Raw genomic sequence first — 14038 nt, 5'->3', positions numbered from 1 at the left:
TTCTTATAATTTAAGCACACACTTACCAGACACTTATGATCCAATAATTCACCCCAAGATATTTACCCAAGAGGAATTAAAACACATGTACACAAAAGTTTGTATGCAAGTATTTATAGCAACTTCATTCATGATCACTAAAAATAGGAAAGCAACTCATGTCCAATAACTGGTGAATAGCCAAACAAATTATGAATCATCAATGCAATGGAATACTATTCAGCAGTGAAGAGGAACAAACTACTGATACATGCAACAACATCTCAAAAGCATTATGCTAAGTGAAAGAAGCGAGACACAAAAGGCTATGTACAGTTTGATTCTTTTATATCACATTCTGGAAAAGGCAAAGCCATAGGTGGAAATTAGACAATGGTTGTCAGGTGCTAGGATTGAGGGCAGAGACTGACTGCAAAGAGGCATGAGGGGACTTTTGGGGATGATGGAAATATTTTGGATCTTGATTGTGATAATGGCTATCCGACTATAAATGCTTCTCAAAACTCAAAGAACTGTACAACTAAAATGAATGACTTTTCCTACATGTGAATTATGGCTCTTTAAAAAATAATAATGAAGTGGAGATTCTGGCTTGCAATAAATATATATTTGCCAGCAGAAACTTTTCAGGCATTTTCTTTAATCCTCAAATAGCCCTGTATGATCGATAGGTATTACTACCCACATTGTTTAGAAAGGAATCTGATATTTGGACTTGGAAAAGTTAAGTAATTTCCCAAGGCCAGACAAATAATAACAGGGAGATGTATGATGCGGAACTATATAAAATACAAAAAAAAAAGAATTATTTTTGAAATTAAGTTCAGAATGTGTACTAAAATATCCCATCTTACTACTGCCCTGAGTGTTGTCCAGAGGAAAGGAAAACTTAGAGAACTGGCCAGGGTGATTCATAACCTGAAAATAGGCTTGCAGATAATTGAGGCTTGGCCATGTATGTCAATCCACAGTTGTTATGTTGGTCCTGCATGTGCTGAATTGAACATTATATTTTCTTACCTAAAACATTGCTGTGTCTTGAGAAAAATACACAAGCCTAGAAAACGTTTCATAAAAGAACAACCAAAAGAGGAAAGTAATGGGGTTTGATATATAGTTAATTTTTTTAAGTTAATACTCATTCTAGAACATGGAGAAAGCATATTATTTAAGGCCATAAAATCATAAAGTACACATGGAATTAGGTATAAATGAGCCAGAGGAATTGTTCATCAAATCCTGGTTGAAATATCATGACTCTTTAAAGCTTGAGCAAATAGTTTAAAAATGAGTAGAAGTCTATATTACTCTACATTATAAAATGTAATAGTGCTCCACAAAATAGGGATTCAGGCAAATCCGACTTGGATGCCTAGCTTCCCACCCTACCTCAGTTTTCTAATCTGAAAAATGAGACTACCTTCCCCAGAGAAATGGGAACACCTTCCTTCCATGGCTATTTTCAGGATGAAAGTTAATGAGCAGTTCTGGATACATTTTAAGGACTCAATAAATTGTAACTAAATTATCATTATTAGAACTAGTAATTGTCATTATTCTCTTCTGTAGGTAGTAGTCTACTTTGGGAACTTATGACTTCATGAGGTTTGAAAACATCGGGGTAAATGTTTTACACATGGGTGTTTAATGAAGTACAGATGTTTTGGTACCTTCTTAACCTTTTAGGATTAGCACTATGGAGAGCAACTATCTTGCTGAGCCATCTTTCAGAGCCAGCATCATGGCTTACCTGAGCCTAAGGAAGGTAACAGTTCAGCCCAGAATGGCATTTCTTCTTATACACCCATGTGTTTTCATCAATAATAGCTTCTGTGGCATTGAATTTTTAAAATTTGTTCTCAAAACTTGCTGGCCTTTGTAAATCAAAAGTTAAACCTGCAATTCAGAGCAGGTGTGATGTTAATTTTGTGGTTCACATTTGGACCTCTGAATGTTTCCATTCAGTCTTTGTTAATTAACATATATGGTGTCTCTCTCCTTCGGGAGACATGTGAGCCTTTTGTTTACCTCAGTTTACCTTAGTTGCAGATACTCCAGAGGATGACCACCTATCCCTTTGAGAAACACCCAGAATCCCCTGAACAACATATGGTCTATAACCATCTCAAACATCCCCTCCAAGTCAGGTGAAATCTTCCCAGTTGTTGTCTTGTGATACAGCAACAAACAGTAACAGAAACGTAATTTTATTTTCATAGGTTTGGCCTACACTCTTGTACCTTTTAAATTATTTTCAGTACTTTCTAGATGCAAGCCAATCTTAATGTCTCTGGAAGACTGGTGGTTTAATTCCACTACAATAATGGGTCTTTTCTCTTTGTCATGAACGTCTTGTCTGCCGCAGAGAATGAACATTGGTTTACGGGCGTTCTTGGTCATAGCTGACAGCTTGCAGCAGAAGGATGGGGAGCCTCCCATGCCGGTTACAGGAGCTGTGCTCCCTTCAGGAAACACATTGAGAGTAAAGAAAACATATTTGAGTAAAACGCTAACTGAAGAGGAAGCCAAAATGATAGGTGGGTTTCAAACATATGTTATCATAGAACTGAGCCTTATTGTCTACAGCCATACCACCCTGAATGTGCCTGATCCTGAAAGCTAAGCAGGGTCGGGCCTGGTTAGTACTTGGATGGGAGAACTGAGTCTTATTAAGCCCTTAAAATAACCAATAGATACTTATCTTCAGTAAGATGCACTTTTAAAAAAATTTTTAGAAAAGTAGCTAATGAGACATTCCAACATTAATTGTTTTGATTGATTCATGCTGTGTTTTGTTTTACTGCCCTTTAAACTTTTTGGAACTTCCTGGTAAATATTTTGCCGTTTAAATGTTAGACTTTTATCTATGGTCTTTTCAAACCTATCATATTGATTATCTACATTTTTCAGTAAATTTCCAAGGCATCTATGTGCCTTGGTAGATAATCCTGTTTACAATTCATTCATTCATTTTTATAGTTCACTTTCTTCTTTTTTTCTCAGTAAAATTAGTCTAATCTGTGTTTTAAATATGCAAAATCCCACAGCATGCTAGGTTATATTGTGGGTTTAGAATACATGACACTATTTTCTTATTAATTTACCTATCTTAATCCAAAGAGGGGATTTTTTTTCCATTTGTTTATGTCTTACCGAGTACCCAAATGTAGACACCTACTACAAACTTTGTTAAGATAGTTCTGGATTCCAAAAACATGAGGGAAACACATGAGGAAGCTTACTGCTTTAAAATATTTATCTTTAGTTCTGCAGTGCTTAAATGAGTTCAGAAAGATTTAATGCTTGAGAAATAATCATTAATAATTTCATTAAAGTACAAATTTTAAATACAAAGCTATTTACTTTCCATTTGAATTACACATGTATATGTATTTTATACAAATAAATAATATAAAACATATATGCTATACATATTTATCTTCCATTGCAGGACATTGATGCTGTATTTAATGAGAGCAGTAAAAATAATACAGCTCAAATACATTTCCTCCAATTTAAAATTTGTGATGTGAAGTCATTTTACTTATTTTACTAAAAAGAAAATCCACACATATATTTGAGACAATAATATGAGGTTTTCAAAATCAGAAGCCAAAATGAGAATTATCCTTTAGTCATATAACCACTATTGATGGTGAATTTTCTTATGCTAACCAGAAACTTAAAAATTCAAAAGTAAAATTTTGTATTTTCTTGTTATTTTAACTCTTCTGGGAAGTATTTTCCATTGAGGTATTAGAATTCCTATTAATTGAATTTAAATGATTATTTGGTGAACACCCGCTAAGTGCAAGGCGCCATGACAAGAGCCATGCAGATGAGATTGAATCAGACTCAGCTTTCCTTCTGCTCAAGGAAGTTATTAATTCATAGGGTCTTCAGTAAAAAAATGTCCTAGAGAATAAATAAATCATAATATCCTTTGATAGACTTAGTGGAAGGTATAACTATAACGTGTGTTTTTCAGGCATGTCCTTATATTACTCTCAAGTACGAAAAGCTGTGGACAATATTTTAAGGCACCTCGATAAAGAAGTAGGCCGGTGCATGATGCTGACTAATGTCCAGATGTTAAACAAAGAACCTGAAGACATGATCACGTGAGTACTATGGGGACTAAGTTATCGATGAAGGTTTGTTAACCAAAAGACACAAGTAGAGATTCTTTTCATTTATTCTGTATTTTGTTCTCATCTTTTTAGAATCAGAGTTCTGAAAACTAGAAAGGATAGTAAAAAAAAAAAAATTGGCAATATTTGATTAACTATTAAAATAACGTCATGCCTATGATTGATCTATTGTGGCTGTGTCTCGAGTATCATTAGGTTAGTAAGTTAGAAAATGGGGCCTACAACTCACTGGTCCATGTTTTTCAGAAGTAACATTTTGTTCCCAAACTCTATCACAGTCCATGTGATATAGTGACAGCCCCGATTTATGAACTCCATGTTTATAAATCTCATCACAGTTCCTACTTAATAGCTTCTATGCAACTGTGTCATAGATTTAAGAAAGCATTAGTAGCTCTGAATGTGGAAATCAAATGTTCTTAGCCAAAATCTAAAGATCTAGATTTGGAATTAGAACTTGTATTCGCTATTTTTAATTAATTATAGCAGGGACTAGCATTAGGTTGTAATTCTATATTTTAAGACAGTTTGGACTTCATTGTTGGACTATGAATTAAATGACATTTGACAGCTGTGCCATAAACTTCCCAAAATACAATTAGAATAGTTTCCTTTGTCACCCAGCACGTCCAGCCCCAAATACCAAAACTAATCTGAAGACTCCTACCTATAATAGAGAAGTTCATGTTGTGGGTGTGCATTTTTATTACATGGGTAACATAGGCTCATGATTAAAACAAAGGCAAAAAATGCAGAATTATTTTAAATACATATTTATTAGTATCTAAAGTTAATATGAAAACCTCCTTAGAGCTCCACTTGAAATCTGTAACCATTCTCTGTCTCAGTGTGATTCCTTCCAGAACTTTCCTTATGTCAGTATAAATATACACACGCGCACTCATCTTTTTTTTTTTTTTAACAGAAGTGGGATTTTACAATGCATGTTACCCTGCAGCTTGCCAGTCATTTGATTTAAATGATAGGAAGATCGTGTTGCTTTAGACTTTTCAATCAAAATAATAGCAGAATCGAGATTAACCAAGGTTAATAACATTAAATATATTATCTATAGCTCTAGTTCTTACCTTACAAACTGTCACATTATCAATAAACCTTCAACCTCATTATTCTATATGCCTTGAATATATTAAAGATACTTTCAATTTGTAATGAAGATATAAGAAATGCTTTTAAAATTTCAGCCATATAGTTGTTCCCCTTAAAAATAGTTCAGAAATTAAAGAACTTTAAAGGAAACCTACATTTATAGTCAACAGACATAAGATAGGTTGAGGACCAAAACAATATATTCAAAACCTTAAAGAAGAAAGTAAGTACATATTTAAATGTAAATATAAATGTCTTATTTATGTTTTAATCAATGTTCCAAACTTTTCCTAAGATTCTTTTTTACTTTTTCCTATTCAACAGTCTGAAGACCTATAAATAGGGTTAGAGATATTTTTCATGCTAGACTTTAAGGCAGATCTCTGAGTGGAAAATATCTCATTGCCTCATTTCTAAAAAACAAGGAGAAATGTTAGGGAATCATATAAGCATTTAGAAGAGGGTGGAGGCCCACACAACACTAATGGAAACAGTCACTGAGTGGATATTTGAGGTCGGTCCACCACTTTCCCAGGCCCTGCTTAGGGTAGGAACTTGAACGTTGAGCATTCTGTGTTGCTCAATCTCCATTCCTCATCCCTTTTGTGGCCCATGCTAGCAAAAAAGGAAAGAAAGAAAAGAACAAATAAAAAAATAGTAATTTTAACATCTGTTAATAAATTTTCTTAATTATGTTATTTGGGAAATTCATATGCTTTCCATAAAAGCCCAGAGAGGAAAGACTGCAGTAGTCAGAGGAAATCATGCAGCAATTAGTTCTAATCTAGTCTTGCTTTATCATCTTGGAAGTCTGGCACAGTTCGCCTCACACTTAAGGCCAGCCAGGGTCATCTGTTTTCCGACAGATATAAAAATAATCCCAGCTGTTTAAGACATCTGGTGAGCAAGCTAGCAGAACTGTTTAAACTACTCACTGTGTTGCAAATGAACAATTAGAGAGATCACCAAGCTCTAAGGCTGCACAGCTATCGAGGATATCATCTAAAAACATCGCTTTCCTTCAGCTGGTTGGAAACCACTGTGCAACTACTTCCCTTCCAGAGTCCTCAAACAGCTCATGCAAAAAGTCTGTGCAAAGGGAGAGAAAGTAATCTATGACTGTCCACAAAAGCAGAGTATTTTAGAAGTCAACATATATGTGTTTTATTTTTCAAATAAACAGTTTTATATTTATTCCTAACAAATTTAACAAAAGCATGCTAAAAAGTTTTGTCCCAAAGCAAAGTTGCTGCTTGGCTATGATCCTTAGATTATAGAGAAGATAGATTCTGCTTGTTGCATTTCTGTTCTAACCACAGTTACTGTTCCAGGAAGGAATGATTTTTATGCTACTTTGCATTTTCACCATTGTGTTTGTGTCCTATGATTACATTAATTTGGTACCAATTCTATAGTTATTCTCAGAAGACTAAATCATCAGAGTTTAGATATGCTGTTACACATTGTCACTTCAGTTATTTCAAAGATTCAGTGGGTAGTTTAATTTTTCCATGAAGGTTATTGATACAATAAGTGGTTAACAGTCAAATAGTTACCTATTAAAATAACTAAAAGCTGAAATAACTTATCACAAAATAGACCTTTCTCCTTCACATTTTCCAACAGCATACAGAAGGCATTACTTACCATTAAGCATGCATATTCTCAAGAGCGTAATAAAAAGAAAGGAGGTATCTCCATAGGAGTCAAGCCCATCAGTGTAATTTTAAAAGTCAGAAATGGGTGCACAATTATAAATACTTTAGGATTTTACTTATTATGAAAGACTTTTTTGGGAAGCACTTGATTTTTTAAAGACAGGACAAGGGGCTCTAGGGGAGAAGCACAACTTATCAGGGAGAGATGCTTCCAGATGTCACACTTGTAAAAGGCACCCTTCCCTGTATACACTAAAATCCTATTTTTAAATGCAGACTGTAGGAATGATTGAAATACATTGTTTTGTGCTGATGCATTTGGGCATTCCTGTGATGCCGGTGTTTTAAACGCAGCCCACAGAGACCAAACCCATAGAACCCAAGCTGTGGTAAAATGCTACTGATGGCAGCATTTTTCTTTTCAGATTTATACCCCTGCCTCACATTTAAATTATTTAAAGTTTTATTAGAATGGGTCAAGCTGCAAAGGGCAAAAACATTTGAAAATAATATGGAGCCAACGAACGCCAGCCTGTGCTCCAGAGGGCATGGATTCTAGTCTTTGTTCACATATTTCATCAATTTTTTTTAATTTTCACAACCTTTTGACCTGTGTTTAAATTTTGTCTTCCAATTCTAGAGGTGAGAGAAAGCCAAAAATAGATCTTTTCAGGACCTGTGTTGCCGCTATTCCCCGACTGCTTCCGGATGGGATGTCCAAACTTGAACTCATTGACTTGCTGGCTAGGTAAGAGAGAGCCATAGTGAACACTATTAGAACAAAATTGAACTTAATCCTCTGTCATGATTCCTGAAAAGATAAAATAAAATGCGTAATGACAATTGACAAATATTTACTGAATGAGGTATTATTGTAGGTGTTATGGTATGAGCGGGAAGGAATAAGGAAAATTTTTTTTTATTTTACCTATGTTCTAGGGCTTTAAAATCCAATTTAGAAGCGAATATATAAACACATAAGGTAAGTAACAGCCCAAAGTCTGTCACTGTGCAAATGAGCGGCACAAAAAGTGCCGTATGTGAGTTCAGTGGGGAGAGGGATTACTATGGACTGAGGAAGACAGCAAGTAAGTCCTGGAAGAAGGTGGAACCTGACTTCAGAAGGGCAAAGGGAGTGGAGTGAGCGAAAGCTCAGAAGTGGGGCCAGATGGGCCTGGCTGGAGAAGAGGCTCCTCCAGGGTCAGTTCCCAGTCTGAGGCCCACGGGCCTTCAGAGGGCCCAGAAGGACGGTAACGGGATCCTAAATGAGTTTCAGTCCAGTACTGCGGACAGTAGCCCAGATCTTAACGTTTATCATCCCCTGCATCCTCTGTAAGAAAGCACAGTCCAATGGGAACCTAAAATGTATTTGTTTTGTGTGAAATTATCTCATTATTGTTTGGTAAGCTTAGTTATTTCATGTTGATCCGAAGCTCTAGTTGACAATGATATATGCCTTTAATTTAAAAATCAAAAGTGACTTATTACCCGGATGCAATTTGAAAGGCAAAAATCATTAGATACGTGGGGTTCATGGAATGAGGAAGAACAACAGTTATCACCGGTTTGGAAAAAAAGAAAGAAAAAGGAATTTAGAAACCCAACGATAAAGGAAAGAGAAAGAAATACAACTGGAAAGGTAGATTTTTCAGCTCCTCTTAAGTACTTGCTGAGGCGTTCGGACTGATGTAGTTTTAAGCGGGAGAATAATGTGATAAAAAATGTCCACGTGGGCTGTTTAATCTGGTGGTGGTGGAACAAAGGAAAGCTGGGAGAAGGATAGCAGATGTTCATGCTGACCAAATGGAAGATGCGTTATGCACAACCTAGTTTACCACATTCTCTCGCCTTCTGAGAGCACACTTTCCATCACCTGCCAAACACATCACCTAAGCTCACCTGGTGGCCTCCCACGGAGCCCCACGCCGCCTGGTTACTGTGGCCATGGGCCTCGTTTCCGTGAACAGCTAGCTTGGGCCCCTGTGTTGACCACCTCTTGCTGTCAAGGAATAGCATTCACAGCCTACTGCCCTCCCCGTTCCTCTGCCCTCCACGTGCGGACGCAGCCACTCCCATCCTTCTTCCTGGCACCCCTAGCACAAGGGCGATGCTGGATGTGATGGTTTCCTGATGGTCCATTACCTACAAAACCACGATTTCAAGCACCCGTGCTCGCTGACCAAAGCCTTGCGCCCTTCCAGCTGCCGATGTCACCCACCTCCATAACCTGTTTCTGCTGTCAGCAGCAGCCTTCAGGCCGTGGGTCCTTCTCTCCCCCAGTCCTTGCTCAGGACATCCTTCTGAGGCCCAGCGACCAGAATGTGAGTGAAGAGCACGTCCACTGGAAGCAGAGGAGCAGAGGGAAAAAGGGAAAAGTAAGCCTAGATCAAAATCAGGTTTCCGCTTCTGGGTGAGGAGAAGACCCCAGGAGGGACGAAGGGTGGATTTCCAGAGAATAATAAGTATGATGATTTGAAGGGAGGGAGAGGCTGAGGAAAAAGAGACTAAGACTGCAAGGGTCCCCCACGCTAATGCTGCGTCTCCCAGGACGAGGGCAGAGGCTGAATGAAGAGACATGGTGAGCCGAGCGCCAGAGCTGCCTGGAAACACACAGGAGCGCCTGCCAGCTTGCCGCGGACAGCAGGGACGAGGGCAGCGGGGCGCGGGGGCAGACCCGTGTTTCCCCAGAGGACGGTTGCCGAGTGGAAAGGCCTCTCTCCGCCGTCCCGTGAACCTCCAGAGGAGGAGGGCCCAGCATCCCAGAGACAGGAGGAAGCAGGACAAGAGAATGGGAAGAAGCAGACTCATCTAGAAAGCCTGAACTTTGTATCCTGCTCTGCCATTTTGCTACCTGTGTGATCTAGACAATACTTTAGCCTGTCTTTTTCCCTTGGTAGAATTTCGGTAAAGCTGGAATGAGACTGCCTACCCCTAGGGCTGCTGAGAGGGCTAAGGAGGGCGTGTGCACCGTGTGGTTCGTCAGCGGGAAGCGGCGTCAGCAGGGAAAAGACAGCTATCGGTTAAATTGAGGTGGAAGGAAAGTTCACTGTATTCAATAAAGGTCTAATTGCTGGTTATGTCCACTGAGGCCTCTGAAATACTGTTTCTGAATGGCATGCAGTGTTCTGGTAAGGTCCCTAATGCCATTTAGCTGTGAGTCCGTGCCGGAGACACCTACCTCTGGAGTCACCCTGAAAGCCCAGTCCAGGGCCGCCTGCGTGTGCAGAACGTGGCATCGGGTGTCGGGAGGGCAGCCGTCAGACGTGGCTGGAAAGCCAGCGCTGTCCAGAGGCATGGGGCGTCCTGTTTGCCATTATGTACCTTCTTACGGAGCCCAGAGCAACGGATGCTGTTTTCTTAATGAGATAACAGAACAAATAAATATTCTTGAAAGTTTAAGCCTTAGGAAGAAATCAAGAAAATGACTGAACTGATACAGGAAACCCACGGAGAGAACTTTTTCATACGCTTCAAAGAGGCCAGAGGCTGTTCCTCAGGGGAAGACAGAGCAAGTGACCTGCACACAGAGTCCTACTAACCTGGGAGAAAGTGAGCCCTTCAACCCCCTCGAGAGGGTCCGGGGACAAAAGTGAAGAAATTCAATAGCGATTGAGGACTTCCCGTGTGGGGAAGTCACTGTATACCCCGTAGTGCAGTCGCATTTGGATTAAGTTGACTCGAGACTATACATGGCCCAGCCAGAGACGGGCGAGACCTTTTATTCCAGACACTTCACAGCCACATCCATGGTACATTTTTACTTGAAAATGTGGTTTTCTTCATAGGTGGTAAAATAAGAACAGTGTTGACGCAGACTCCCTGTCCCTCTCAGCTCAGTTCCCCATGAGGAGGTTTAAGGATGAGTCCCACATAACTGCCCCCAGACCCCTTCCTGGCATTTTCAGTAATGGCTAAATACCACAGACAGTTGGACATCAGACTGTCATGATTAGTGTGCTGAATATGACAATGGTGTATGGAAAGAAGCTGGCAAAGCCCCTTCTCCAAGCTACTAGACTTATGATTTTATTATATACGTATTGCTCAGCCAGCTCGTAACAGCCGAGTGTGAGGGATCTTTCATGTGGGCCCCATGGAAGCTGCACAGGCTTTCCTGACATCCTGGTGAGACCCCTGGGGGTACTTCCTTCCCACCCTCTGCAGAGTCTGCCCTGCTGGGCTGTCTGGGCCGCTGAGGATTCTGCACACAGGAGGAGGAGCTCGCTTCTCTCTGTGGCAGTTGCTATCTTTTCTCACTCACTCCCCTCCCAGATGTTTCCTGCTCTATCCTTTGCCCACAGGAAGGACCGTCCCCCAGCAGTCCACAGGCTCCTGTCCTTCGTCACTTTCCGCAGTACCATTTATACTCTAAGGGTTTGCCATTCAATATTTACACTTCCCTTTCAAAAATTTGACTTCATTAATATGATACCTACCTCTTAGGATTGTGAGAATTGAACAGTGCGTATAACTCACTTAGCATAGTGCCTGATATACTGTAAGCTCTCAGCAAGTGTTAGTTATTCTTTGTGGGTATCTTCACATTTGAAAAACATATACCATGCCATAAAATGCATTTCATATACAGTATGTTAGGTAAGCTGGGCATATATTCATTGCTATTTTCAGACAATGATATTGAACTGCAGAAGCATAAATCTGGGTGCCCACATTTATAGACTTTTCCTGAAGCCACATGTCATTGGTTTTATGAAAAATAAGAAACGTATTTTATGCAGTGTTTTATAATTTATAGAAATGTCTTAGATAATGCATACACAATTTCACAGTCTTCTGTGGTTTCTGAAAAATATTAAACATTTATTCTGCTTTCACTTTCCAGCGTGTGTCTGTATTGTGGAAAGTGGTTAGCTGTTTTGAGTAGCTGAAAGCGAATTCATCTCAATTGTATATATTGCCTCAATAATTCACTTAATCATATTTCTTTCTTTTAATTGAGATGCAGTTCAAATCACATAAATAGATGGAAGTGCATTCTTTAATACCTCCAAGAAGAAATTTCCACTGTATCAAGTGAACTACTCTGATAGTTAACAGTCTGCCCATCAGCAAGCCCCTCCTTTTGGAAATCCTTGGCCGCTGGGCTTCACTTTGGAGCCGTTTATTCCTCCGATGCCCTTGTGGGGGTGCAAGTTCCTCACCTCTTCCGAATAACCTCTTGTTTATCTTGCCATAGTTTAGAAAAGAATCTTTCTCCTAATTGATCTTTTCTTATGGACACGATTTGTGAGTTTGAAATCACCCCCTTTTGATTCGCGCACCTCCATACAAGAGGATTATTAACAGCTACCAAGCCGATTCCATCAGAATCTGAAGCTCGCTTTTACAAAAGTGGTTTCCATTAAGAGTCATTTGTCTGACCAACAAGGTGGCTTTATCCAAGTTCTATTTTTTCCCCATTTTACGACGTGCCCTTCATTATTCAGCAACACCCTTGTCTGAGCTTCACGAGCCCTTGTGATCACACCACCCGCTTGCTCTCAATCACCGAAGTCAGGGCCCCAGGACAGTTGGCAGCGCCACCCGCGGCCCTGGCGGGGTGCAGCCCCATGTTTGCTCACTGACCTGGGCAATGAGAATCACGCCAGGCCCAGGCAGCGCTCCCGATCCCAGCTGCCTGGGAAGGACAGCTGCCATGGACGTTGGCAATACATGTTTCTTTCAGTATGTTTTACTGCTGTGTCCCCGTGGAAGCCTTTGAAGCCCCGGTGGTTTTCATTGTGTGTAGCCATGTACCTGCGACTCCATTTTGGGCTACTGAGAACCAGATCACCTTCCCAGAAATTTTGCCTTTGTTCCCCAAACTAGTCAAACTCCTTCACAAGTTGCTTTCTCCTAAAGTCTCTCTGTTCTCTTTTCAATTACTGCCGCCAAACTCTCCCAAAGGACAGTGTTTATTAGTAGTAGTACTACAATTGCACATGTCTGTTTTGCAGGGAAGACCTGTTTTTTCTTCTCCAGTCCAGTCTCCCCATGGGGATGGCCCGGCTGGGGGTAGGGGAACTGCTCTCTCCAAGGACACCTGATAGGACTTGTATGTCGTGGGCAGCTCCAGACAGCTTTCCTGCAGATCCCGAATCCTCGGAATGGCTGGACGTCATTTCCTTCTGAGTCTTGTTTTCCTGTTTTACGTTTTATAATGTTCAATCTCAGGTGTTTTACAAGCTGATCTGTGATTGAAATCTAATCAAAGTGAAAATGAAAGAGACCTGGGTGGAAGAGATGGCAAGTGCATCTGACAGGCGGCTCTCCACTCATCCGCCTCAAGGAACAAACACGGGAGGGAGCCTCGTCCTTCTCAGAGCGTATTGGCCCTAAGCCTTCATGTAAATAGACCATGACATGGCTTTTGTTCCTGGTACTTTCCTCGTTTCATAACTGCATTGGTTTACTAGGGCTGCCATAACAAAGTGGCACAAAATGGGTGGCTTAAACATCAGAAATGCTCTCACAATTGTGGAGACTGGAAGCCCAAGGTCAAGGTGTCATCAGGCATGTTTCCTTCTGAGGACCATGAGAGTCTATTCCGTGCCTCTCACGTAGCCTCTGATGGTTTGCTGGCAATCGTTGGCATTCCTTGGCTTATAGAATCATCACCCTGATCTCTGCCTTCATCTTCACGTGGTGTTATCCTTATGTACTTGTCTAACTACAAAAGTCCCCTTCTCATAAGGACACCGGTCATACTGGATTAAGGGCCCACTTTGCTTCTGTGTGACATCATCCTAACTTAGCCAATTACAACTTCAGTGACCCCATTTCCAAATAAGGTCATATTCTGGCCTGGCATGGTGGCTCACACCTGTAATCCTAGCACTCTGGGAGGCCAAGGCAGGAGGATAGCTTGAGGTCAGGAGTTCGAGACCAAATAAGGTCATATTCTAAGGTACTGGGGATTAGGACATCAACATATGAATTTTGTAGGGCACACAATGCAGCCCCTGACAGTGACCAATATTGTTACCATCAGTTAACAGTATTTAATGTCTGCAATTCCTGGTTATTATGCCATTTCCTGTCCTAAAAGAAGTGGTTTGTTTTCTGCAGAAGCTTATTTTCTAAGACATTTAGGACCTTGCCCAGACTTAAATGTAGTAA

At 40.3% G+C, this 14038-nt stretch overlaps 1 protein-coding gene across 3 annotated transcripts in view; it reads left to right on the top strand.

Moving 5' to 3' along the window:
* Nucleotides 1-14038, top strand: part of FRY (FRY microtubule binding protein) — a 398737-nt gene that overhangs the window by 276983 nt on the left and 107716 nt on the right. For all 3 annotated transcript variants that reach the window (XM_069467740.1, XM_069467739.1, XM_069467737.1), the window contains 3 exons: nucleotides 2366-2537; nucleotides 3989-4121; nucleotides 7560-7667. In XM_069467740.1, the coding sequence (XP_069323841.1) occupies nucleotides 2366-2537; nucleotides 3989-4121; nucleotides 7560-7667 (413 nt within the window). The remainder of the gene's footprint in view (nucleotides 1-2365; nucleotides 2538-3988; nucleotides 4122-7559; nucleotides 7668-14038) is intronic.

This window comes from Eulemur rufifrons, chromosome 4, assembly GCF_041146395.1.
Source record: "Eulemur rufifrons isolate Redbay chromosome 4, OSU_ERuf_1, whole genome shotgun sequence".
Classification (NCBI taxonomy): Eukaryota; Metazoa; Chordata; class Mammalia; order Primates; family Lemuridae; genus Eulemur; species Eulemur rufifrons.
This window is presented reverse-complemented; position numbering and strand designations above follow the sequence as displayed.